The sequence below is a fragment of the Sinocyclocheilus grahami genome, unplaced genomic scaffold, assembly GCF_001515645.1.
Source record: "Sinocyclocheilus grahami isolate Dianchi unplaced genomic scaffold, SAMN03320097.WGS_v1.1 scaffold46.1, whole genome shotgun sequence".
In the NCBI taxonomy this organism is placed as follows: Eukaryota; Metazoa; Chordata; class Actinopteri; order Cypriniformes; family Cyprinidae; genus Sinocyclocheilus; species Sinocyclocheilus grahami.
The window spans coordinates 1941967-1966391 of NW_015505225.1; the positions used below are offsets into that span (position 1 = coordinate 1941967).

General features: G+C 35.9%; 1 protein-coding gene across 1 annotated transcript in view; it reads right to left on the bottom strand.

Moving 5' to 3' along the window:
- Nucleotides 1-8554: 8554 nt before the first annotated feature.
- The window catches only part of LOC107582646 (transcriptional adapter 2-alpha-like), a 21508-nt gene continuing 5637 nt past the window's right edge, over nt 8555-24425 (bottom strand). The window contains exons 3-13 of the mRNA XM_016268559.1: nt 22470-22633; nt 21836-21924; nt 21669-21741; nt 20731-20794; nt 19317-19360; nt 14974-15084; nt 14608-14679; nt 14089-14221; nt 12034-12077; nt 9205-9278; nt 8555-9098 (exon numbers count right to left, since the gene is read on the bottom strand). Of these exons, the coding sequence (XP_016124045.1) occupies nt 8913-9098; nt 9205-9278; nt 12034-12077; nt 14089-14221; nt 14608-14679; nt 14974-15084; nt 19317-19360; nt 20731-20794; nt 21669-21741; nt 21836-21924; nt 22470-22633 (1054 nt within the window). The 3' untranslated portion in view covers nt 8555-8912. The remainder of the gene's footprint in view (nt 9099-9204; nt 9279-12033; nt 12078-14088; nt 14222-14607; nt 14680-14973; nt 15085-19316; nt 19361-20730; nt 20795-21668; nt 21742-21835; nt 21925-22469; nt 22634-24425) is intronic.

Consider the following 24425-nt stretch of genomic DNA (forward strand, 5'->3'; position numbering starts at 1 on the left):
TCTAAATTTATTTCTTGCAATTCAGTTTTAATCTCACAATTCTGACTTTTTCCTGAGTTTTTTTTCTTAATTCGGTTTTTAAGATAAAAACTTTAATTGCGTCTTATTTACTCGCAATTATGAGTTTATATCTCACAATTCAGACTTTTCTTAGATTACGAGTTTACATTAGCAATTCTGAATTTATATTTTGATATTATGATTTTTTTTCTCAGAATTGGGAGATATCTCAGAATTGCAATATAAACTTAAAATTTCTATTATTTAATGCAAATTTATATAACATCATAAAGTTGTAAATTCATAATTCGAACTTACTTTCTCATAATTTCGAGTTCATATCACAATTCTTTTTTTCTTTTTTTTTTTAATTCTGAGGGTTTTATTTTGTTTCTACAATGAAATAAAAAATTTAATTGTGACTTTTTCCGTCAGAATGATCAAATATCAAACAATTCTGACAACCCCTAAACTGACTTTGATCCGTCACAGCCTCACTTTCATTCATCAAAAAATAAAGGTGGATTATTTTCTCAAAAATATTCATGCAACTGAACTTGTATTAAACCCAGAACATTCCTTTAAAGCAATGGTTTCAATCAGGAACCCGGGGGCCCACTAGGGGGCTTGAACAATCTTCCAATGGGGCTTCAATAAGACAAAAATGTTAAATATAAGACATATCTTTTAAGACAAATATCTTTACGAGAAGATCTTGAAGAGCAATGAATAAACCTGAATGTTTGAGAAAGAGTGATTTTTAGAACTGGTAAAGTCATGTAAAACAATAAAATATTACTTTATAGCAATTTTTGTAAATATTTTTCTATTACTTTTTTTACTATTTAATTTTTTTACCTTATTCATTTATAAGCAGTAAATCACAGACATCCAGAAAAGATTGCTGTGGACAATGGGGGGCTTTAAAGTCAAAATGAAACTAAAATGGCCCCTATTACTTTCGAATACATTCTTTATATTATTGTCTAAGGATCATGAGCAGATGTCATTCCAAAGAAAGAAAAATCTTTATAATCTGCATAATCATTCTTCAAAATACCTCTGAAATGACTTTCCTTTTCCATTGACGTCACCAGGGCAGCTTAAGTTTCAACCGATGGGTGCCGACGACAAGCGACAGCAGCCTCTGGTACGTAATGGAGATTTTTCACAATCCAATCAATTCCATAATGAACAAAATTAAGTCCCGCTCAATATTTTCTTCTTGACGTCACATTACCAAATTAAAATGGCCTGCGAATGTCATTTCAAGTGCAATTCGAATGTAGGCCTTACCCTGTGGATTACAATGTCCAGAGTCTATTTCACAATCCAATAAATGCAACATTTCTTCTGTTAGTACAAATACTCATTCTAGCAGAATTGGATTAACAATGAATAGACATGAAATCTATTTTTGGCTACTGACGCAATTCCTCCCTCACAGAGAGCTGCTAATGCAGTCTGGTGTCTGATCCCAAAGGCACCTGTGTCTCTCCAGCTGTGATGGCAGCAGTGAACAGACTCGGGATCTGTACGCTGACACGAGTACAGACTGTTAGACAGTCCTTAGCTCCAGCTGTCCCTGCATGTCAAGACATCTCCGCCTCCACGTAACGAATTAGCAAGTGGATTTATACAGGGCTGCGTGTGTATAGCAGGTTGACATGCACTAGTTCAACAAACGCAGTGATGTTAAGAGCTCAGAGTTACAGGAACATTGTTTTTTCCCGTTTCGTTAAGTACACATTGAACAAACTGAAAACATCAAAACAAACTCAGTGTGAATGAGGACTAAGCTAAGCTTATTCTTGTGTTAAAGGAGGACTTGGCAGGTGAGACACGTTGAGGAGAGATGTAGAGCTTCAGTGCTGAGCTCAGTCATAACTCCTCAGCCAAGAAGATGAGCATGTGTAACAGTGTGTGTGTCCACTCGCGCACTGCCCCTCCTCTGCTGAGCCGATCCTCTTTCAGACTACAGCTCTAGAATGCCACCGACCTGGATGCCAAGGAAACCATGAGTGTTGACAATGGAAGACAAGTTTATGTCCATGTTAATCACTGCCTAGCAATAAGACGAAGGGTTGCCAGTGGCACAGACACTTCCTTGGAAGGCGAAATGAAATCAAAATATGAACTCAGAACTGCAATATAAATTCAGAATTCTAAATTTATTTCTTGCAATTCAGTTTTAATCTCACAATTCTGACTTTTTCCTGAGTTTTTTTTCTTAATTCGGTTTTTAAGATAAAAACTTTAATTGCGTCTTATTTACTCGCAATTATGAGTTTATATCTCACAATTCAGACTTTTCTTAGATTACGAGTTTACATTAGCAATTCTGAATTTATATTTTGATATTATGATTTTTTTTCTCAGAATTGGGAGATATCTCAGAATTGCAATATAAACTTAAAATTTCTATTATTTAATGCAAATTTATATAACATCATAAAGTTGTAAATTCATAATTCGAACTTACTTTCTCATAATTTCGAGTTCATATCACAATTCTTTTTTTCTTTTTTTTTTAATTCTGAGGGTTTTATTTTGTTTCTACAATGAAATAAAAAATTTAATTGTGACTTTTTCCGTCAGAATGATCAAATATCAAACAATTCTGACTTTTCTTTTCAAAATTCCAAGTTTATATCTCTCAATTGTGCATTTATATCTCACACTTCTGAGAATTGGGAGAAAAAAACTGTCTCTTTTTTTTTTAATTCTGAGGGTTTTATTTTGTTTCTACAATGAAATAAAAAATTTAATTGTGACTTTTTCCGTCAGAATGATCAAATATCAAACAATTCTGACTTTTCTTTTCAAAATTCCAAGTTTATATCTCTCAATTGTGCATTTATATCTCACACTTCTGAGAATTGGGAGAAAAAAACTGTCTGTGAGATATAAACTTGCTTATTGCAATAGATTTATCAGAGCATGTTACTCCAAATAAAATAAAACAGTAATTAAAAAAGTAGTAACTAGCTTTACATTAAAAAGACTTTCCCCATTTGTAATAACTCTCACCAAGCTCTATTCTCAAAACACAGTTCCCAATAGATAAAAAATTGCTGCCTTAGTTTTTTTTCAGCAGCGATCTGGTTTCCCAGGTCTGCCAAACTGCTGATTAACTAGTTTAGCTGGATGCCAGCTCTTCTTCCCTGACCTACCTGTACATTTTCATGACACTTATTTACATTTAGTCACTTAGACAATTTTACCAGTAGCATCTTAATAGGAAATATGTAATGTGAGAGCCAACAATACGTGCAGTACCTTGCTATCAAGTTTCAAGAGTAGGAGAGTAGGAGAGTAGGACAGAAGCTAGAGCATAAGTAAAATGCAGGAAGGTGCCTCGGTTTATGGCTGTGGTTTAAGTTTGATCCATCTAGGACCCCAGGAAGTAGCTGTTCATAATGCCTGATCAAAAGTCATAAGGAATGCTGTGATTACAAGGCTCTTTCTTATAGTATAGGCTACGTTACATAGCATGATACTAAGCTATTATGCTAAACAGTGAGCTTGCAAAACATTTTTACAATCTATAGCTTCGGTAGCATTTTAGTAACAATTTAAAAGACACTAATGGTCATAATAACAGTTCAGGTGACATACATTACAAAAAGATGTCGTGATTTCTCATATACTCATATGCAGTGTTGGAGAAAGTTACTTTTAAAAGTAATGCATTACAATATTGCGTTACTCCATAAAAAAGTAACTAATTACGTTACTTAGTTTCTTTTTATGGAAAGTAATGCGTTATTGTACTTTTTAAAATCTGGACGGGGCTTGCTTGTTTGTTTTTAAAATAAAAAAGTTATATTTTTGGCAAATATAAAAGCCTTTTCACACCAAAAGTTAAATGAATAAGCCTCAGGCTGAAGGAAATGTAAATTTACGTCCGTACAGTAGAATGCAGAAGAAGAAATTCAACACACTTCAGCAATAAAAGAAAGACACACAAATGTTTGTCTAGAGTAATTTTAGCTTATTAGTACGGTTGAACTGGATCATCGAAGCTCAGAAGCAAAGACATTGGTTAATAGAATGGGATTAAATACATAAAGGATATTTGTGTTTAACATTTAATTATTGCAGGTTTGCGTCATATTCGGAGTTGCATTTTTTTATTCATTTTGAGGAATACTGAATCTGTTTTTTGTTTCTTTGTGAGTGAGATGAATTAATGCATATTCATATTTATCTCTCAACATGGGGACAGGAGAGCTGTCAATCAATAAATTGGAAAAAAAAGTAACTTGCGTTACTTATTTGAAAAAGTAACTCAGATATTCTCTTTTAAATTAAAAAGTAATGCGTTACTTTACTAGTTGCTTGAAAAAAGTAATCTGATTACGTAACTCACATTACTTGTAATGCGTTACACTGCTCATATGTACACTTCACTTCATGTGACATTATAGCAACATGCTTCATTTACCCCCTCCCCACAAAACTGTAGTGTTTTATATATATATATATATTTTTAGATTTAACCACGTTGCCACCTGTTTTTTTTAATATATTTTTTTAATATACATTTTCTCCAACAGTATATATTTTCTCCAAGTATACCTATTGGCATATAGAATGGGGCATCAAACAAATTCATAAGGGAAAATCAGCTCCCTAGCAAGGGCATAAGAAGATCCAATTCAAGCCATTTCAAGGGTTTGACCAGTATTGAGCACTTGTGCATCGAAAGCGGTAATGTACATTCGAGTCAACAAGATGGAGGGAAGTTAGCCAGGGGAGGTACAGTAGAATGCAGCCTTGACTGAACAAGTAAGTTGAATTGTTAATGAGATCAGAGGTTGGAAGCTCATTTCACAGAGAGGGTCTGGATTGTGATTTTTATTACCAGAAAGGTATAGCAAGGACATCATTAAAATAGTCCATGTGACATCAGTGGTTGGATTTTATAAAGCTTTGAGAATATTTTTTGTGTGCAAGGATAATAAAAATAACGACTTAATTCAATAATTTCTTCTCTTCCATGTCAGTCTTCACCACACGTTCACGAGAGTACTGCGATGCATGTGTATGATGCCAGAACGCCAATCTCTCTTAGTTCATCGTCTGTATATTCTGGTTGAAATAAGTAAGGCTGGGCAAAAGATTGACCTTCAGACATGTTTACGAAAGCTGTTTTATGTGCAGCATGTGTCTTCTACTTGTAAACAAGGTGCAGCACATCCGGATTCGACATCAGAAGGCCGGCTCCGGCGTCAGCAGCACCACACGCATGCGTCGTGGTACTCTCGTGAATGTGTGGCGAAGACTGACACGAAAGAGAAATTGTTGAATTAAGTCATTATTAAGTCTTCTCGTAGCTTCATAAAATTACGGTTGAACTACTGATGTGACATGGATTATTTTAACAATGTCCTTACTACCTTTCTGGGCCTTGAATGTGGGAGTGGTGTTGCTGTCTATGCTGGGTCAGAAAGCTCTCAGATTTAATCAAAAATATCTTAATTTGTGTATCTTAATTTAAAACTCTTAAAACGAGTCTTACGGATTTGGAACAACATGAGGGTGAGTAATTAATGAACTATCCCTTTAACAAATGATTTGCTGACAAATCAACTCAAGCTATTGTAAGATTTAGAATTGATCAAGAATTTAGTACTAAGAATTTTAACCGTCACATGTCAGTACTTTTATGGTACTTCTATGTTGATTTTCAGTCCATTTTGAAGTTTGAAAGCATCAGTCCTGATTCAGTAGGTAAATTGTTCTTTTAAGAAGGGAAATGAACTGAAATGCAGATGACTATGAACTGTGTGTGAAAATGGAGTGCATGAGGAGGCATCAGATCTCATTTTAAGACAGGCTGTGTGGTTTGATGAGGGAATGAGCATGCAAAACAGCAGATCTGCCTCCCACACAGTGAGCCGACACCAGAATCTGCCGGCTTTCCGCTCTGCTGCCAGTCAACTGCCGTTCACTCACATGCCAATCGCAGATCAAAGACATTACAGTTTACCATCCCAATCTGATGCTACGCTCTTGTACGTTGCCAATATTTCTTCCTAGACTGCCAAATGAAACTGAATTCAAAATTTAGATAGAAAACGTGAATCTGGACACAGAATTGAACAATCTGTTGTGACAAGAGTGCCACGTCATGTTTTCACACTGTGTAGTTCAGATTCAGAAACTACATAATGTAAGACCTCCACGCTTCACGAAGATGTCGCCTAGAGGAATGTGAACGCAAATAAAAATATCAATTCCAAACTCCACGCCTTTCAGCCATCCAATAGGCCTTCATTTCTCCATGGGGCTTATTCTCATTTGGGCAGGGGCTTATCATTAAAGGTGGGATCTGGAGCGTTAATCAGGTCGCTGACGTCGCTTTACGCTGTTGTGATAAGCTTGCTAAAGCCTGATGGTTGCTGCAGCAGTTGTCCGTGTGCGCTAATACTGCTAGCGTTAGTCACGGCTCTCACTCGTCATGCCGCTTCACTAGAGCGAGAGGCGACGGTAATAGATTTCACACTCAACTGGTGTAAATTTTGCCACTTGAGACTTGACTCTTTCTCAGACTTCGCATTAAAACTAGCTGGTTTGAAAACATATTTATGTTCAAATATTATAGTAGGCCTGACAACTATTTCATAAAAATTTAATTAATAATTATACATTAATAACTGAAGATAGGTTGTAATTAGGGATGTTACGGTAAGCCTACACAAACATGACAGTCCGGTACATACCCGGTTTTGATGTCACGGTTCGGTATGGCTTCAGTATAGAAGGGGGAAAAAAACGAAACATCAAATTGCTTCTTTTTTTTATTAAGCAGTAGGTTACGAATAAATCGCTCTTTCTTTCAATTATAATACATTTCTTAGGGATACAAATGTAGCTTATGCTCTAAACTATATAGGGAGCTCTTTTACATTACTGTAAGGTTACAATTAACAACAGAGCCCAAACTTAAATTTAATTACTATTCCCTTTTAAATATAATAAATCAATATTGAACTTAAAATTTTTAAAAAATTTTCAACATTTATTTGTTGTTGAAACATATTCATTTACACAGTTGCTGTCTTGTTTCATAACAGATTTAATTAAACATACATTAAATAATTAAGACATCACTAACAGGTAAAGTATTAGTAGCCTATAAAGTCTAATACTTCACGAAATGGTAAATGAAAGGTAAATGAAATATTTTGTTTGTGACATTTTGTTTTGATGTCTTTCTGTGGTTGAAACACTAACTGAGCAATTACTTGAGGCATGATATGTTCATTTAAGTTTATGTTGCATTAAAACTAGTAGTAAAGAGGAAGGGATGATTGCCCTTACTCACGCTCTGCTAAAAACGTCTCTAGGTTACGTATGTAACCATAGTTCCCTGAGGGAATGCTGCGTCGGAGCGCTTTGGGAACGAGTATGCCCATGCTGCCATGCTTGCAAATCCCTGCCCAGTGTGTAAAAGCACAACTAAGGCGAGAGAACAGAAGAGCCAGGCGTGGCATGAATATCAAGGTTATAAAACTTCACAAAGGTTAGCGGCGTGGACCAGCCCGCTGCGTTACAGATGTCAGACACAGAAACACCAGAAAAGAAGGCCTTGGAGGCTGCCATGGACACATACAATTAAGCTTCTGCTGGTCGGGGTCCCGGAAAGGGAGGAGGACAGAAGGCCTGCAGCACAACTGTCCATGAAACGGAGGAGGGCACTTTAGGAATATACCCAGGTCTCGGGTACAGAAATCTTTAGCCATGCCAGGCACACACTCAATATATGAAGGGGCCACAGAAAGGGCCTAAATGTTGCCGACTCTCTTCATGGAAGAGATGGCCAGAAGGAAGACAGTCTTAATTGTAAGGAATCTGTCTGGAACCTCCTCCAAAGGATCAATAGGAGTGCCTCCAAAACCACGGCCAAATCCCATGGCGGGATTCTGGAGCGTGCCGGGGGCTTCAGCATCAGAGCACCACAGAGGAAATGTGTAACAAACGGGTTCCTTCCCAATGACTGACCACCAAGAGCAGCCGCCCCTACGTTTTCGTATTGCATAACCTAGCCCAGTCAGGTTCAATTTTAATAAAGGCAGTACAGTAAATATTGTTGTACATTTTACAATATAATTATATAGTCACAATATAATAATTGCATACTATAAAATGCAATTTTATAATATAAATTATATTTTTTCCTCAGAAAAAAAAAAAGAATTATATGCAGAATTGTCATGAAAATGTTTTACAGCCGTACATTTAATAATCACAAACAACAGCAATAAAAAAAAAAACAGGATTAATTTACTTATTTATGTTGATTTTGTGATTTAAATGTTCTTCAAAGACCTTGTGATATTCATCTAACAATTCCAGAGTTCAAAAGTTAATCAACCATTTTAAGGGCATGTAGACAAATAAAATGACTTTTAATATTACAGTGTGAGATTCTCACCTGTACAAACAGCAGCAGTTTTTTTTACACAAACACAGCTTTACAGGAGCACCCCACAGCAATAAAAAAAAAAACAGGATTAATTTACTTATTTATGTTGATTTTGTGATTTAAATGTTCTTCAAAGACCTTGTGATATTCATCTAACAATTCCAGAGTTCAAAAGTTAATCGACCATTTTAAGGGCATGTAGACAAATAAAATGACTTTTAATATTACAGTGTGAGATTCTCACCTGTACAAACAGCAGCAGTTTTTTTTTACACAAACACAGCTTTACAGGAGCACCCTGTCAGTCTTTCAAAAACAAACAGGTGCAGATCTGTAAGGAATCAATGACTTCAAATAAAGTACATTAAACCAGTGTACTTAAAACCTGTCACCTCTCATTGCTCATTCTCAACATGAATGATCCACAACGAGTATGAGTCTTCATCTATCAGATGTCCTTGCAGCAGTTCAATCAACACTAAGCCTTATTGATGTAGCCCTCTTTGATAAGGAAATCGTAGATTTTGCGTGTCTTGTTGACATCTATCTTGATGAGCGATCGGGCCTGTGCCAGCCGTAGACCCCCCTGCCGCCGGCACTCGTTCAGAAGGGCCTGTTTGTACTCCAGATACGCCCCAGGCACCAGACGAACCACCTGACATAACTGAGGGAGATGATGAGAGAATCGTTTAGGATCCATTAGATCACATCAATGAGGCAGATGTTTTCGAAATGAGCTCGCGCCAGAAGCAAAATCAAGATTTCCAAACCTCTTTTTCTCTCTCGTTGAGTTTCTCGGTGCCAGGCAGTCCTGTTAGGTTGAGAGGAGGTGCGCTTCTTCTGCCTGTGGATCAGACGATTGAGATCATTCAGATTCTCCTCATCAAGAGCAGTCAGCAAGTGATCTAGTAACAAATAACTGAGCAAAGCAATAAGCCCCAGGACTGGGGCTTATTTTATTAGCATGCATTACAGTGATTTTACCAGTTTCTTGAATGTTGTGCTGCATTCAATAAAAACACATGGTAACACTTTAGTTTAGGGACCAGTTCTCACTATTAACTAGCTTTTTATTAGCATGCATATTACTGGCATATTGGCTGTTTATTAGTTCTTATAAAGCACATTCTGCATGATTACATTTAGGGATGCAACGAATGTTCGGCACCTGAATTTATTCGGCCGAAAATAGCAAAAAAAGCTCTTTCGGTGTTATAATAAGCGAAAAAAAACGAATTAATTGTACCAAACAATGATATGATGTGATCAAATAGCAACCAGCGCAGAGTGAGAGGCGCGCACTCTTTATTATGTAGCACACATGTCAGCAGTGTGGAAGCATTTCAACTGTTGGAGAAAGATGCAAAAATCATTACAAGCACTGACAGCGAGAGACTGTTTAGGACTGCATCGCATGTCTTCGATGAGAAGAGGAAGGGGTGATTGTTGCTGGTTACTGTATGATGACTGAAATCGCGAAATGGCCTTAAACAATTAGTAAATAACCTGCAGAACATTGTTTTTTAATACACGCGCGCATTGCATGTATTCTGACAGCGCTGCACGAACTCGCAGCAGATCTGCTTGTTAACCAGGGTTCAAAGTTCAAAGCGCAAGGAAAACCTGCGCTGATACAGTCGTCCGTTGCTCAGTCACATTTTTATGAATTTTTACAAGGCATGTGACAATGCAATACGTACGACGTATTCGTAATGAGACTCATTTATAAATCTGTTGTCAACAAAAATAAGCATCGAGTTCTTCCTGCGCGTTTCCACCAAAATAAAAGTTGAGAAAAAGCAAGAACTCCTATCAACATTCATAAATGTTAGTATTGTAATACATTTATTATAACATACACACATCAAGTTAGGTTAGTGTTATTAGTAATTAGTGTTCAAATTAGGATCTGTAATATTTTCTAATGTTTTAAAAGTCGTCTCTTTTCAGCAAGGCTGCTTTTAATTGTACAGTAAAAAAAATACATGCCTGATTCAAGAAGGGGGTCAGATGGCCAAAAATTATTATTTTATAATAACCTTATTTACCTTATTAATTTTGTGTTAAATTGTGCTTTGTTGGAATAATGTCTGCAAGAATGTTAAAAATGTTCAGTGTTAAATATTTTTTAATTGTGTAAAATATGTTTTGCGGTAGCGCATTGGGTATTGTGAAAGTACTGACCTAATCGTATAGCCGTCATCATCCCGATTTAAATCCTTAATATCAAACATGTTTGATATGATCGGGGTGCGAGCAGATCGGAGGTGCAAGATTCGATCGGTGAACGCCTCACATTACCAGATAATCCGCGCCGAACATCGGGACCGATCGAGGGGTTCGACAAGATTTTTGCTCAGATTCTCAGGAGGGGGAAATCGGGGCTAAATATCCTATAGTGTGAGCCAGGCTTAAACTGATCAACTAGCTTACTATTAATAAGCACAAAATTAGGATTTTATTGAGGCCGAAGTCATATTTAATTGTTAGTTAGTAGATATTAGTTAATAAATTGCATTGCAAAATACATTTATTGCTGTTCTTCTTACTACTTCTAACAATAAAATTGTTATTATTATTACAGTAGGCCTGACACAACTGTTTCACAAAATCATAATTAGTAATTTTGCATTAATAACTGAAGATTTAAGATGGTTTAAGATTGTTAGCAGGCTTTAAGATGGTTTAGATCCTACCTGTCCGATCGCTACCACTTTATTTAAATGGGGAGTCATCTCAATTATCACCAGTAAAATATGGAGTACAACAAGGATCTGTCCTAGATCCTCTGCTATTTTCAATATACATGTTGCCCCTTGGTAATATTATTAGAAAATACAGGATTAGTTTCCACTGTTATGCTCAACTATATATCTCAACGAGACCAGATGAAACTTCTAAATTATCTAAGCTAACAGTGTGTGTTAAAAATGTAAAAGATTGGATGATCAATAATATTCTCCTATTCAATTCGGAAAGATATTACTTATTAGACCAAACAAACAGTACACAGAATCTCTTGGATTACAACTTGCAACTAGACGGATGTACTGTTACTTCCTCTACAGTCAAAAATCTGGGTGTTATATTAAACAGCAACTTGTCTTTTGAAAATCATATTTCCATATTTCCAACGCATTTTGGTTTTAGGTTTTTAAGACAACTTTAATGAAAGGTTTTGATCCACTTCAAATGTTGACTAGTATAAACAGTATTGAGAAATGGGGATTTCAATAAATTGATTTAAAATATGATTTAAAAATAACTACTCTCCCAATTTATTTATCAGTATCATAAATAAATTGAACGTCCGCATAAATCCAAAGAGTCTGATCAGATTCATATGCATTCAAATATGTCCTAGTTGTGCAGTGAAGTGACAAAAAGAGAAAATGTGAAAGAACGAGAGAAACACAAAGAAATGTGAGTGGCTTATTTTTTTGTTGCGCGTATACAGCGGTGCATCTCAGAGAATAGATTAATGTGTTTGAGCCTGCGGCTTCACGGCTGAAGAGGACATCACAAAGATTGCAAAAGGAGACTTGAGTGGAGGAGAGGAGACATAGCGTGAAAAATGGAGGAAATAAGCAGCACTGTACCTGAGGTAGTGATAGTGGTGACCACAGGGGTGATTCCTGCATCACTGCGAGAGAGAAACACAGTCAACAGCCGCTTCAGCCAAGCAAAACATTATTCACACAAACATCTCTGAAAGACTGGCTGGGGCTCTTGGGGTTCTCAGCAAAATAAAATAGAAATAGAGAGCCTGATTCATCATTCACTTTTACTTTGTCTACTTTTGCTGAATACCAACAACAAATTTTGTGAAGCTAACAAACTGACAGCCAAATACCCACAAGTTCTTTGAATAAGAATACACTGTGGACCTGAAGGCAGAAAGAAACCTGTATCACATATGATATGCAATACTAATAAACAGCATATGAAAGAAACATCAGTGCTTTCATGGCAACAATGAAATATTAAAAATAATAGGAGAAATCAATATTACAATAACATTATAACTATGAGTTATGGAGTGTTCATGTCATGCTGGAATAAGAGTAAATAAGAGTAAGTTTACAAATAGTGAAAACAGTGTCTTTTTTAATACGTCTATTATTATACACTACTGTTCAAAATACTTATTTTTTTAAGAATACTTTTATTCAGCAAGGAAAAACAAAAGATTTCTATTATTTCAAATAAATGCTGTTATGCTGTTTTTTGAACTTTCTATTCAAAGAATCCTGAAAAATGTAACATTTCAACGAAACATTTACAAGCATTTCAAGCAACACAGCAGTTTTCAGCATTGATAATAATTTGCAATGTTTCTTTTACAGCAAATCAGCACATTAGAATGATTCTGAAGGATCATGTGACACTGAAGACTAGAATAATGACTCTGAAAATTCAGTTATATCATCACAGGAATAAACTACATTTTAAAATATATTCAAATAGAATACAATTATTTTAAACTGTAATAACATTTCACAATATTACAGTGTTATTGTATTTTGATTAAATAAGTATAGTTTTGGTAAGCTTAAGAGACTTCTTTTATATATACACATATATATATATATATACAGTGGGTACGGAAAGTATTCAGACCCCCTTAAATTTTTCACTCTTTGTTATATTGCAGCCATTTGCTAAAATCATTGAAGTTAATTTTTTTCCTCATTAATGTACACACAGCACCCCATATTGACAGAAAAACACAGAATTCAGTTTTTCTTTTTTAATAAATCTGCAAAAATGTCAACAATTCTGTGTTTTTCTGTTAATATGGGGTGCTGTGTGTACATTAATGAGGAAAAAAATGAACTTAAATGATTTTAGCAAATGGCTGCAATATAACAAAGAGTGAAAAATTTAAGGGGGTCTGAATACTTTCCGTACTCACTGTATATATATATATATATATATATATATATATATATATATATATTAGTGCTGTCAAACGATTAATCGCATCCAAAATAAAAGTTTTGTTTACATAATATATGTGTGTGTACGGTGTATATTTATTATGTAAATGCAAACACATGCATGTATATAAAATAAAAATATTTCACGTTTATATATTAAATATATTTATATATTATACAAATATATACATGCAAATACATGTAAATATTTTCAAAATATATGCTGTATGTGTGTGTCTCTATATATACATAATAAATATACTACACAGTACACAAACATATATTATGTAAACAAAAACTTTTATTTTGGAAGCGATTAATCGTTTGAGAGCACTAATATATATATACACACACACACACACACACATACATACATATATATTTATAATTTTTTTTGCAGACCATTTAATTGAATAATTAGATGAACAGCTTAAATATTTAACATATACTAATATGAAAGGTTAATATAAAATATATTACGATATTTAACAACATTATTTATTCATTTTTTAACATTATATTTTTATTATAATACTTCAGTGTTCAACACCATAGTAGTTTTAGTTAGTTTCTTATTTCCTGTGGTAAGATAATTTTGAGTTGAATTAGTTACATAAAATGTTTGTAAAAATTAAAAAACTAAACTGGTATGAAGTATTGTAATAAGTAGTAGTATAGAGAGCGAGTACGGTGACATTAATGAAGAGCTCTTACATGGCAGCCTGTTTGTGGAGCCACTGCTGGCACGCACGAGCGTCGTAAATGTACTGCAGGACGTCACACAGCATGTTCCTTTTCCTGCGCTCGTCCTCTCGTATGCGTTTCACTCTCTCGTACACTTTAGCACCTGCAGGCCAGATGAGCAAAGCTCTCAAATGTGACGTCTTATTAACAATAACAAAAAGCTGACGTAGATAGTATGGACCATATTCAGATGGATCTGTCATTTTAGTAGTGAAATACTGACTTGCTGACTGTGTTTAATTTAAAGGGATAGTACACCCAAAAATTTGCTGTTAATTTACCAACCCTCAGGCCACCCAGGATGTAGTTGACTTTTTCTTCAGTAGAACACTAAAGAAAATTTTTAGCTGCAACTGTGTTCACCTACATCTTGGAAGTCCTGAGGGTGAGTAAATTAACAGCAAATTTTCATTTTTGGGTGAACTATCCCTTTAACCTCATTTTGATTTAAGCTACCTTCCATGATACATTCCTGAGGGTGCATCTTACCGCAGAAGGACTGTATTCCCTCTCTCCTGTACTCCTGCAGTCTGCAGATCTCCCTCCTCAGCTCACACTCCACTGTGAACGAGTGCGTGAGAGAAGGAGAGAGAGAGAGAGACAGAGCGGTGAACTTTTCACCTGACTGATTCAAACTACTGGGGCGGACAGACTGAACTCTGACTCAGCGCTGACGAATGACATGGGGGCTTGTTCATCTAACCCGAACTGTCCTGCACACGCTCATTACACCACAAAACACAGGGCTAGAGTCATCCTGGGTCAGCTGAGGAAGAAAACTAGAGTCTTGTATATATAGACCAAAATTATGATATCCTATACATCAAGTGTGCAAAAAGAGAGTTAAGTACTCACAGGCGTGACTCTCGATGAACTTGTCGTGCTCTATGGGACCCACCACACGTGCAAAATGCCTCATGACATCATAAAGGTCCTGCACTTCCTTAGGATAACGCCTCTCCAGAACTGACGAAACAACAGAAGCGCACAATCAATTTGATGAAGTAAATAAAACACAATGGCTCTGTTCTAAATCCTTCTTGACAACCTTCTTGTCTACATAGGCAGCTACCTTCGAAGTCAGCATCCTATATGAAATGAAACCTTATAAGTGACTGATTTGGTAAACAGCACTCTCATGCAAAGAGCACAGGAAACTCAAATCACAATTGTTTCCAATAGTTAGATATTAGCATGTAGCTAAGCTAACAGCACTCTTAGAATCACAAAAAACGGTTCATCGGTTATTTTACGCCCGAACGTCATTCGCAATGACGTAATGATATCAAGTCTATCGTCCTGGGCCGGGATGAAAATACACATTCAAATATATAAAGTCAGTAATCATAACTTCAGTCAGTTAAAACATCATAATCATGATCTGAAAAGTTTACAATTAAGTTTTGCAACTAAGCACCCAAATACAGTAACAGGCAGTGATGTGCATACCAGGATTTAAGTCTTGGAAGATATAAAGTAAATAAATTAGTTGTCATCAGCGCAGAAACCATAATCAATTGCGATGTATTTGTTATTAAATAAACGTACGTTTCGCCAGATTGCCCTTCATTCAAGTCTTCGGTTTACCCGCGCTCATAACATTAGCACAGAATCAGTTGTCCAAAAGAAATATTACACACATGCGCAGTATCATCAGCTCATCTGTTCTCAAATCGGTTCAATTTAATAATAATAATTGAATAATTGTTAATTTATGATACACCTTAGCTTGTACCTGTGATTGTTGATCAGTTAGTACACTGTAAGAAAAATAGAGAAAAATGGAAAAGGTACTAGTAATTTTTCAGGACATTATGTGCTATCCATTATCCGTTGTAACCCTGTAATCCGAAAACACAAAATACAATGGGTAATTTAAAATGCAGGTAAAAAAACCCTTGAAAAATCAATACGGAAAATTCCTTCATATTAACATAGTAGATTGTGCCCTATTTTTACAGACTTTTCTTAGAGTGTAGCATACGAACTAACTACTAATACACTGCTTAAAACGATAATTGTTCAGAATGTCTAGTTTTATTAGTTTATTAGCTAATAAAATAAATAAATAATTGTAATGGTTTAAAAATGTGTAAGTGTTCAATAATTCAATGTTGTATTTAAAAATACAGTTATTTATATTTTGTTATTATGTAATGTATTTATATTATTTTACGAACAAATCTAAATTAACATATGAAATATATTTTTTGCTGAGATTTGATGTAGTGACACATTTTTGCGTCATAACTATGTAATGATGTCATCGCGCAATGACATCACGTCATTTAGCAACAAATCGACTTTCCTTTAGCAACTTCCCTGAAAATTAGTTGGCAACACTGCTGGTGATCTGAAAACCGATGCAACCGGTTCTTGACTCGAGAACGAGAATCAGCTCATCGGTTCTCAAATCTGACGCGTCCGAATTAAACGGTTCTCGGTTAAGTGTACTGGTGATCCGAAAACCGTTGCAACCGGTTCTTGACTGGAGAACCGCTCCAGCAGTGGGCGTGTACGTTCATAACCCGGCATGCTGCACACATGCCGCTCTGCTCGTGTTCATCTTCAGTTCTCTCTTCACAGCAGTTCAGTCAGTGTACTGTTTGAGTAAATGAATTACTCCGGGATATTGGTTTATTTCGACTCAGAGGGAGTGTCAGCCACGTTAAAAAAGTGAATAACTTATTATAGTAATTTGTGGATTAATGCTTACTAGAGACGCGAACCGTTTCAAACGATTCAGTCTGATTTGGTGAACTGGTTCAACCGGTTCACTAAGAAGAACTGGTTAAATCGAACGATTTGTTCGCGAACCGGACATCACTACATTTAATCCCGACATCTGAGCAAGCGGCAACCTGCTGCTCCCTCTCGTGAAGCCAACACGGAAGTGACTTAAACTGTAATTCGTCGACTGGCCGCTAGAGGCTGGCTGCAAAAGGGAGTCAATCCCATAGACTCCCCATGTTAAAATGCCCAACTTTACAGCAGAAAAAAACATGTTTACAGCCTGGTTCAAAAAATTATTTTGGTCTATATAGTTAATTTTGCCCTTCATGACAACTGTGAGAGGGGGTGAATTTTTTTATAACTCATCCGTTTAAATTATATTAAGCCTTAAAGTTCTGCATAATTAAGGGCGTGGCCACTTGAGTGACAGGTGGATTGCTGCTGCTGACACTGCCGTCGAGCTAGGTGGGCATGGCTTCAGCAACCAGCTCCCACCTTTTTGCCCATTTTCGATTATCCGGGAGTGACATGCGGTGACGCGCTGCCAAGATGGCGATGGCCCGGTCCGCCCACTTTGAGCTTCAAAAATGCTCTTCAGAAATCTACGGGTGACGTCACAGACACTACACCCATGTTTTTATACAGTCTATGCATCTGAGCTGCTGAAGATGCAGAGGATTACCTTTGTTTTTGAAGGGAATGCATCCTCTGATCTGCCTAAATGCGTCTATGTTCACACGAATCATTCGTGATCCAGCCTCACCTCCAGAAGAAGGGCGTATAAGTTTCTTCTATGAATCTTTGCAAATCGCCTTTCCTAATAATGTGCTAGTTAGCAAGTTCCGTGGCAAAAGTAAACAGTATCATGAGAACGGCTTGTCACCCCATGGAAGAGAGGGGCGGGGTGAGCAGAGCTCATTAGCATTTAAAGCAACATGGACTAGAACAGCGTGCTGTAAACAGAGCTGTTTTTGACAGGGTAAAAACTGTCTGTGGGCGACCATACAAAAATGCGGAAGTAAAATCCGTAGTCTTCATGAAAGTTTTGCTAACAAATAAAAATAAATGTCTCTACCCATGTAACAGTGAATAACTAAACATTGTTCATTTACATATACCACTGCCACTGAAACAATACAAAGCGGGTTGAAAATAGATCGCGTTACACTTTAAGGATATGTTTGAGGCCCTAAAATTATGTCTAGGTAGGGAGCTTACAAGGTTTTGGAACACAGCTAACCTGCTACATCAGAAAAGCTGCATTTGATTGGCTTTCTTTGAAAAGCAAATGCCAATAGCAATGTATCAAGAGTCCAGCTGTGCCGAGTGGCCCTGTGAAAGTCTCCCTGATGGTTCTTCACCCACCACTGAAGCTCAGCTCACTTGGAAGGGTTGAGCGAGCGGCACTATCAGCAATCAGCCCTGCTGCTACCGAGCAAGAGAGATAGAAAGAGAAAGCTGCTATGTGGGTGAGCGTGAGGTGTGATATTATGCCTCCGTTAGTTTGCCGAGATGTTACCCAGAAACACACACCTCTCCCTGTCACTTTATAAAAATCATATATACACACATCAGTCAAGATGTATCAAACTACAATATTAGTGCCCTCTGTGCAGCAGTGGCTGATGGGATATGAGACCGGCTGGTGTGTACACAGCCAGGTCAAGCTGTCTTGCTCTCTTGAATTGGGGATAAAGCAACACCGCTGCGAACCATCAGGTTGGCCACTGCTTCCATTATCACTCGCAACACACACACACACACACACAGACACACACACACACACACTTTCTCGCAGTCTCCATGACAACATGTCTGCAGCTCCACGGTAGCTATTGCCTTGCTTTTGTCTTGAGAGTGCAGGGAGACAAGGAGGGCGGCTGGGAGACGATAGATAAATAAAAACGACTTAAAGCCCTCCTCGCATCACAAACACTCAATACGTCTCAGGAAAACATGCAAACCTGATTGGATTTCTCTGCTTCCACGCAAAGAGGAAATCATTGGATAAGCATATTCCTATCGAAACCGGCTGGCCAACCGAAATGTCCAGGGGGAAATAGACAGGGATGGGTTTCTATTTACTGAGAGAAGCGACACGGTGCCCAGAGGGCGCGGATCAATAAAAGCTCGTAAAGATGCAATCTCCTTTGTCATTACAGCTGAAATGTTCATTTCATGCCAAACTATTCATAGGGGAGCAATCACAGCTGGCGAAAACAGCTCTGGGATCGCTGTATTCCAGAACTCATTGTAAACATTTGGCACAGATGGCTCCTGTTATTGGAGGTCAGGAAGGGTTATCTTGTGGCAGTAACTTCTGGTCTGTGCATTGAAAGCAACCTGCAAATACCTGCATGAGGAACATACTTTACAACCTCACATACACAACGGAGTACAAGAGATGGCAAGAGCACTTGGCTAATATGATGCAAAACATCAGGTTTTAAAAAAAGATGTCTTACTCTGAAATTTGCGTAGGTTGATGAGGCCGTGGTCTCGAATGATCCTGAAAGACAACAATGGTCACAGTTCACACTGTATTCTGTGAGAAGCAAATCAAACTCAAAGTGATCTTAAGCATGACTAATAAGACTTAAATAGACTATTATAAAAACAGATCTGGCTCTAAATATATCCAAGTGTACATGATATTAGGTTAGGGTTTATATATATATATATATATATATAGTGTAATGTAATGTAGTAATTCTTTCAAATCCCCAAAATGCACCACAATTTCCACAAAAATATTAAGCAGGAAAATACATAAAATATTAAAATAGAAACCAGTTATTTTAAATTGTAATGATATTTCACAATATTACCGTTTTAGTACTGTATTTTTTTTTTAAATGATTATTTGAAAAAATCATATTGACCTATATACAGTGTTATATATATATATATATATATATATATATATATAATTTGTTTTTTTTTGGAAGGAAGGAAGGAAGGAAGGAAAGAGGAAAAGAGAAAAGATGATGTCTAAAGAATATTTCATGTTATAGATTTCAGCACCTCTGTATATTACTATTAGCAGATAAATTGTTTATTGTGATTTTTACTGCTGAATGCAACTTCTTATCGCTTGAGGCTGTGCATTACAATGACTTCACATCATGCCTTATGCCTGAAAACAATGGTAAATTCATTTTATGTTATTGTTTAAATTGTCCATCATGTACAGTCTATTCTTTACAGCATCTACAGAATTGCTTTAGGAAGACAATAAATGTGACTTAACTGTGGTAAAATGACTGTAATGCACAGCCTTGGCTTGCTGCTACATTTGACCACGCTTGGCATTATGAGCTGAGGGCTATGTTTTATTAAAAGCATCTCATGTGTGGTATGTGTTCGGGGAGACTGGCGTCTGGTGTGCAGGTCTCAGATGTTGTGTGGAAGCGGAGGGTCACTGGTCAGTTTGCCGCTCTGCAGGAGATCTCAGACGACAGCTGCGGCTCCACTCCAGCTCAGAGCTGAGGTCAAGCTCACACACATACCACTAGTCCTTTACAGGGCAGCCAGGCCTCATTAATGCTGATTTACACACTGTTACTGTTACCACTAGAGCGGTTTGTTTTTGTTCTGGGGAAAATCAGGCTGGCTGATCAGTTGCTATGGATTAGGTTACATTTTTACACACCAGATGATGAACTCAGTAATACATTTCAGTGGGTTGCATGTGCATGTGATAATTTCCTTTGATTCTTCAATTAGTAGTTATTTTAACACTATAGCATGTATTTTGCTTATCAAGAAACATTTTTAAAAGGAAATAAAATGAATGCTACAATTTTAGGTTTAATTTAATAGTCAAATGAGGCCCTCGAGTGGTTGTTCTATGGCAGTACAATGTGTTTTCCTACTTACCTCTTTCTCTGCTGTCTCTCTTCAAGCCTGGTGTGATATATGTCAACTACTGCAACCTTCAGTGCTGAAAAAATGTATGGTAAACAGAGGTTAACAACAAGTCAGCATTCACTGTACTGTGATTTCATTAAAATTTACAAAGAAAAATTCATTACTACGTGCAAATTCCCTCAATTTACTGAATTATGTATTACAATCTGTCATCTATATATGAAGTTGTTTTGAAATGTTTTTGAAAGTAGGGTTAGGATTAATCATATCCAAAATAAAAGTTTTAGTTTATATAATATATGTGTGTACTGTGTATATTTGGGTGCTTCTACTAAATACTGAGCAAAGGGTCTGAATACTCAGGACCATGTGATATTTCAGTTTTTCTTTTTTAATAAATCTGCAAAAATGTCAACAATTCTGTGTTTTCTGTCAATATGGGGTGCTGTGTGGACATTAATGAGGAAAAAAAAATTACTTAAATGATTTTAGCAAATGGCTGCAATATAACAAAGAGTGAAAAATGTAAGGGGGTCTGAATACTTTCCGTACCCACTGTATACATAATAAACATACACAAAATACACACATATTACGTACACAAAAACTTTTATTTTGGATGCGATTAATTGTTACCCAGCACTATATAACTATATATATATATATATATACACACACAGCTTTAGTGACAAGCAACTACTTTCAAAAACATTTAAATATATAGATGATATTGTAATGTAAAAAAACTATAATAAATAAATTATTTTATATTTTTTTACATGCATTGTTTTTTTAATAAATATGTATACAATGCAAAGACTATGTTAAAAAATGTTATGTTTCAAACAGAATTAAACATCAATGTAACATTTATTTGATTTTTTTATTTAAAAAAAATAAAGGTAAGAAAATGCTGTTTTTAAAAGTATTTTCAAATATATACTTACCGTGAAGAATATCAGAGTCATCGTCAACAAAGTCGATATCTTTCAAATCCCATTCAGCATAATTATCAAACTCCTAATTTTACATAGAGACAAAAAGAGAGAGGGGGTTGATTTGAATAATGTACAAATTAATTTGTTTTCAACAGACAGCACATTAGACCACTGACCTCCATGAAGTCTGCTCGAGCCGGCATGTATCCAGCCATATCTCTGGACAGCTGAGAATCGAATGAAGGCCTTGGAGGATCATCAGTGGCTGAAAGAGACACAAGACACAATCCTTGACTACTACTGCCTAAAAAGATAGTTATATACCATAAACAAACACCAATCGTCACAGTTTCAATATTGTAGAATGGTCTCTGTGGGTTTATTTGCCTTAAAAACTAAACAAATCAGACAATCACATCTAGTGTTCATGCGGTTTATCTGTCTGGCCAAAGTGTGATAAATCAGCGCCTGCAGGGGCTGTTGAGCTCATGATGAAAAACACAAACGACCACACTGAAAGAACAACAGATTAGAACAAAAACAGATTTCCTGCAGAAAAGACGGTCTGACTGATAACAACAGCTCACAGCCAGAGGGAACGGCACACAGTGTCCATTAAGTGTATTAAAGAAGGATGACACTGAAGAGAGTAATTATTACATTAAAAAACAGCATAAGTTGTCTGTATCAATTTTAATGACATTTTATTAGAATGATTACTCTTAAAATTTGTTCAAACCTTGTATATATATTTAGATTTTTATATATTTGAATGAACAGACCAGTAGCTTGTTTCTGGAGCTCACTTACGCTTAAAGGGAATGGCTGTGTCTGCTGTCCGGGACAGGCGATCTTCCATCTGTCTGAGACTGAGCAGAGTGGAGGAGAACAGAGGATTGTTGATGAAGTTCTTCATGTAGTGCCCTTCACACTCCTCTTTGGTCTTGGTGCGCATCTGGTAAGCCACGTCCTGCCTGAAGAAACACCCAGATATGCCATTAGCAGTGTTGTTTACTATTATGTATATAGCATTTATTCATATTTTTGAACTAGCTTTTACTTTCATCATTTTAGAGTTCATTTTAATTTTACTGTGCTTTTGTCATGTTTAGTAGTTTTAGTTTTTTGTTAAATATATTTATAGCCAGTTTTAATTGATTTTCTTCTTAGTCATTTTTGTACTTCAGCTTGAACTTAAGGTTTTTTACATTTTCATGTAATTTTTCTTTTTTTGATTACAGCTTTATTTAAATTAACAAAAACTATTTTTCATAGTTCTTGTTGACAATAACAACACTAGTCACACATTTTATAAAAATATGATTACTAAATTCATAAACGATGGATTTTACATTATATTCCACGGTATTTAAAAAATATCATGCTACAACTACCATGAAAATACCTTGGTTTGGGCATGTATTAACAACTATGGTAGTAACTAGGGGTGTAACGGTACACAAAAATGATGCTTCAGTTTGTACCTCGGTTTTGACATCACGGTTCGGTATGGTTTCTGTACAGCAGTGGGAAAAACTAAACAATTTTTTATTTTAATTGCTCTTTCTTTAAATAAATTAAATTATAATTACAATTTTCTTAGGCATAAAAATCTACCTCAGTTTCTGCTCTAAACTATGAGGAGCCCTTTAACATTATTATAAGGTTTTCATTTATAGCAATTGCAATTATTTATTTTTTAAATATAATAGTTAACACAATAAAATTGTATGCAAACATATACACTGCACATAATGCTGTTTTTAAATTAACGTCTAAATTACAAAATTTCTATTTTTTGTTGAAATATTTTATTTACACAGTGGCTGTCATAACTTGTTTCATAACAGATTTATTTAAACATACATTAAATAATTAAGACATCAATAAAAGGGAAAAAGCTAAATATAATGAGTATATAGTCATATATTTCGCGAAATGCTCTTCTCTAGACTTCATTTCTCTAGCGAATAATGAGCTGTGGACACTGATGACTTGCGTGAAGTAAATTAAATGCAAAGTGACATTTTGTTTACAAACTGTTTTATTGACGTCTTTCCACGGTTAAAACATTGATTGAGTGATTACATGAGGCATGAGATGTTCATTCATGTTTATTTCGCATTAAAACTAGTAGTAATGAGGAAGGGATGATCGCTGTTACTCGCGCTCCACGCTGACGTTTAAACGGAGGCGTTTCTACAGCGATCTGTCGCACCAAATCAAAGAGCGTTAAAAGTGGAATTTATAGTTTGAATTTCCTGCAAAAAAACCTGACAATTTGAAAGACAAGACTTTCTTATCAAAAGTAACAATATATAAAACTTCGACTCATGCAGTGGTTAAAACATGCCGTTTTTTCGGTACACATGTGTACTGCACCGAAAGACCCATACTGAAAATTTTCGGTATGAATACGTATACCGTTACACCCCTAGTAGTACTAGTAACAGAGTATTTTTTTGTTAGTGTCTGGTTATTATGGTAAATTTCTGCAACAAATGTCAAAGCTGTTTCTTTTTCACATTTAGGTAGTTAGATGCCCTCCAGCAGATCTGTGATTTGCTAAACAATGTACTTACTTCCAGAACAAAAATTTCAATTAACCAAAACAATTTAAAAAGTTTTAGTTAACAATAACAACACTGGTCACATATTTTATCAAAAATACCTAATACAGGGGTTTCTGCAGGTTTTTAAAGGGGTCATATGATGCAATTTAAATTTTTCCTTTCTCTTTGGAGTGTTACAAGCTCTTGGTGCATA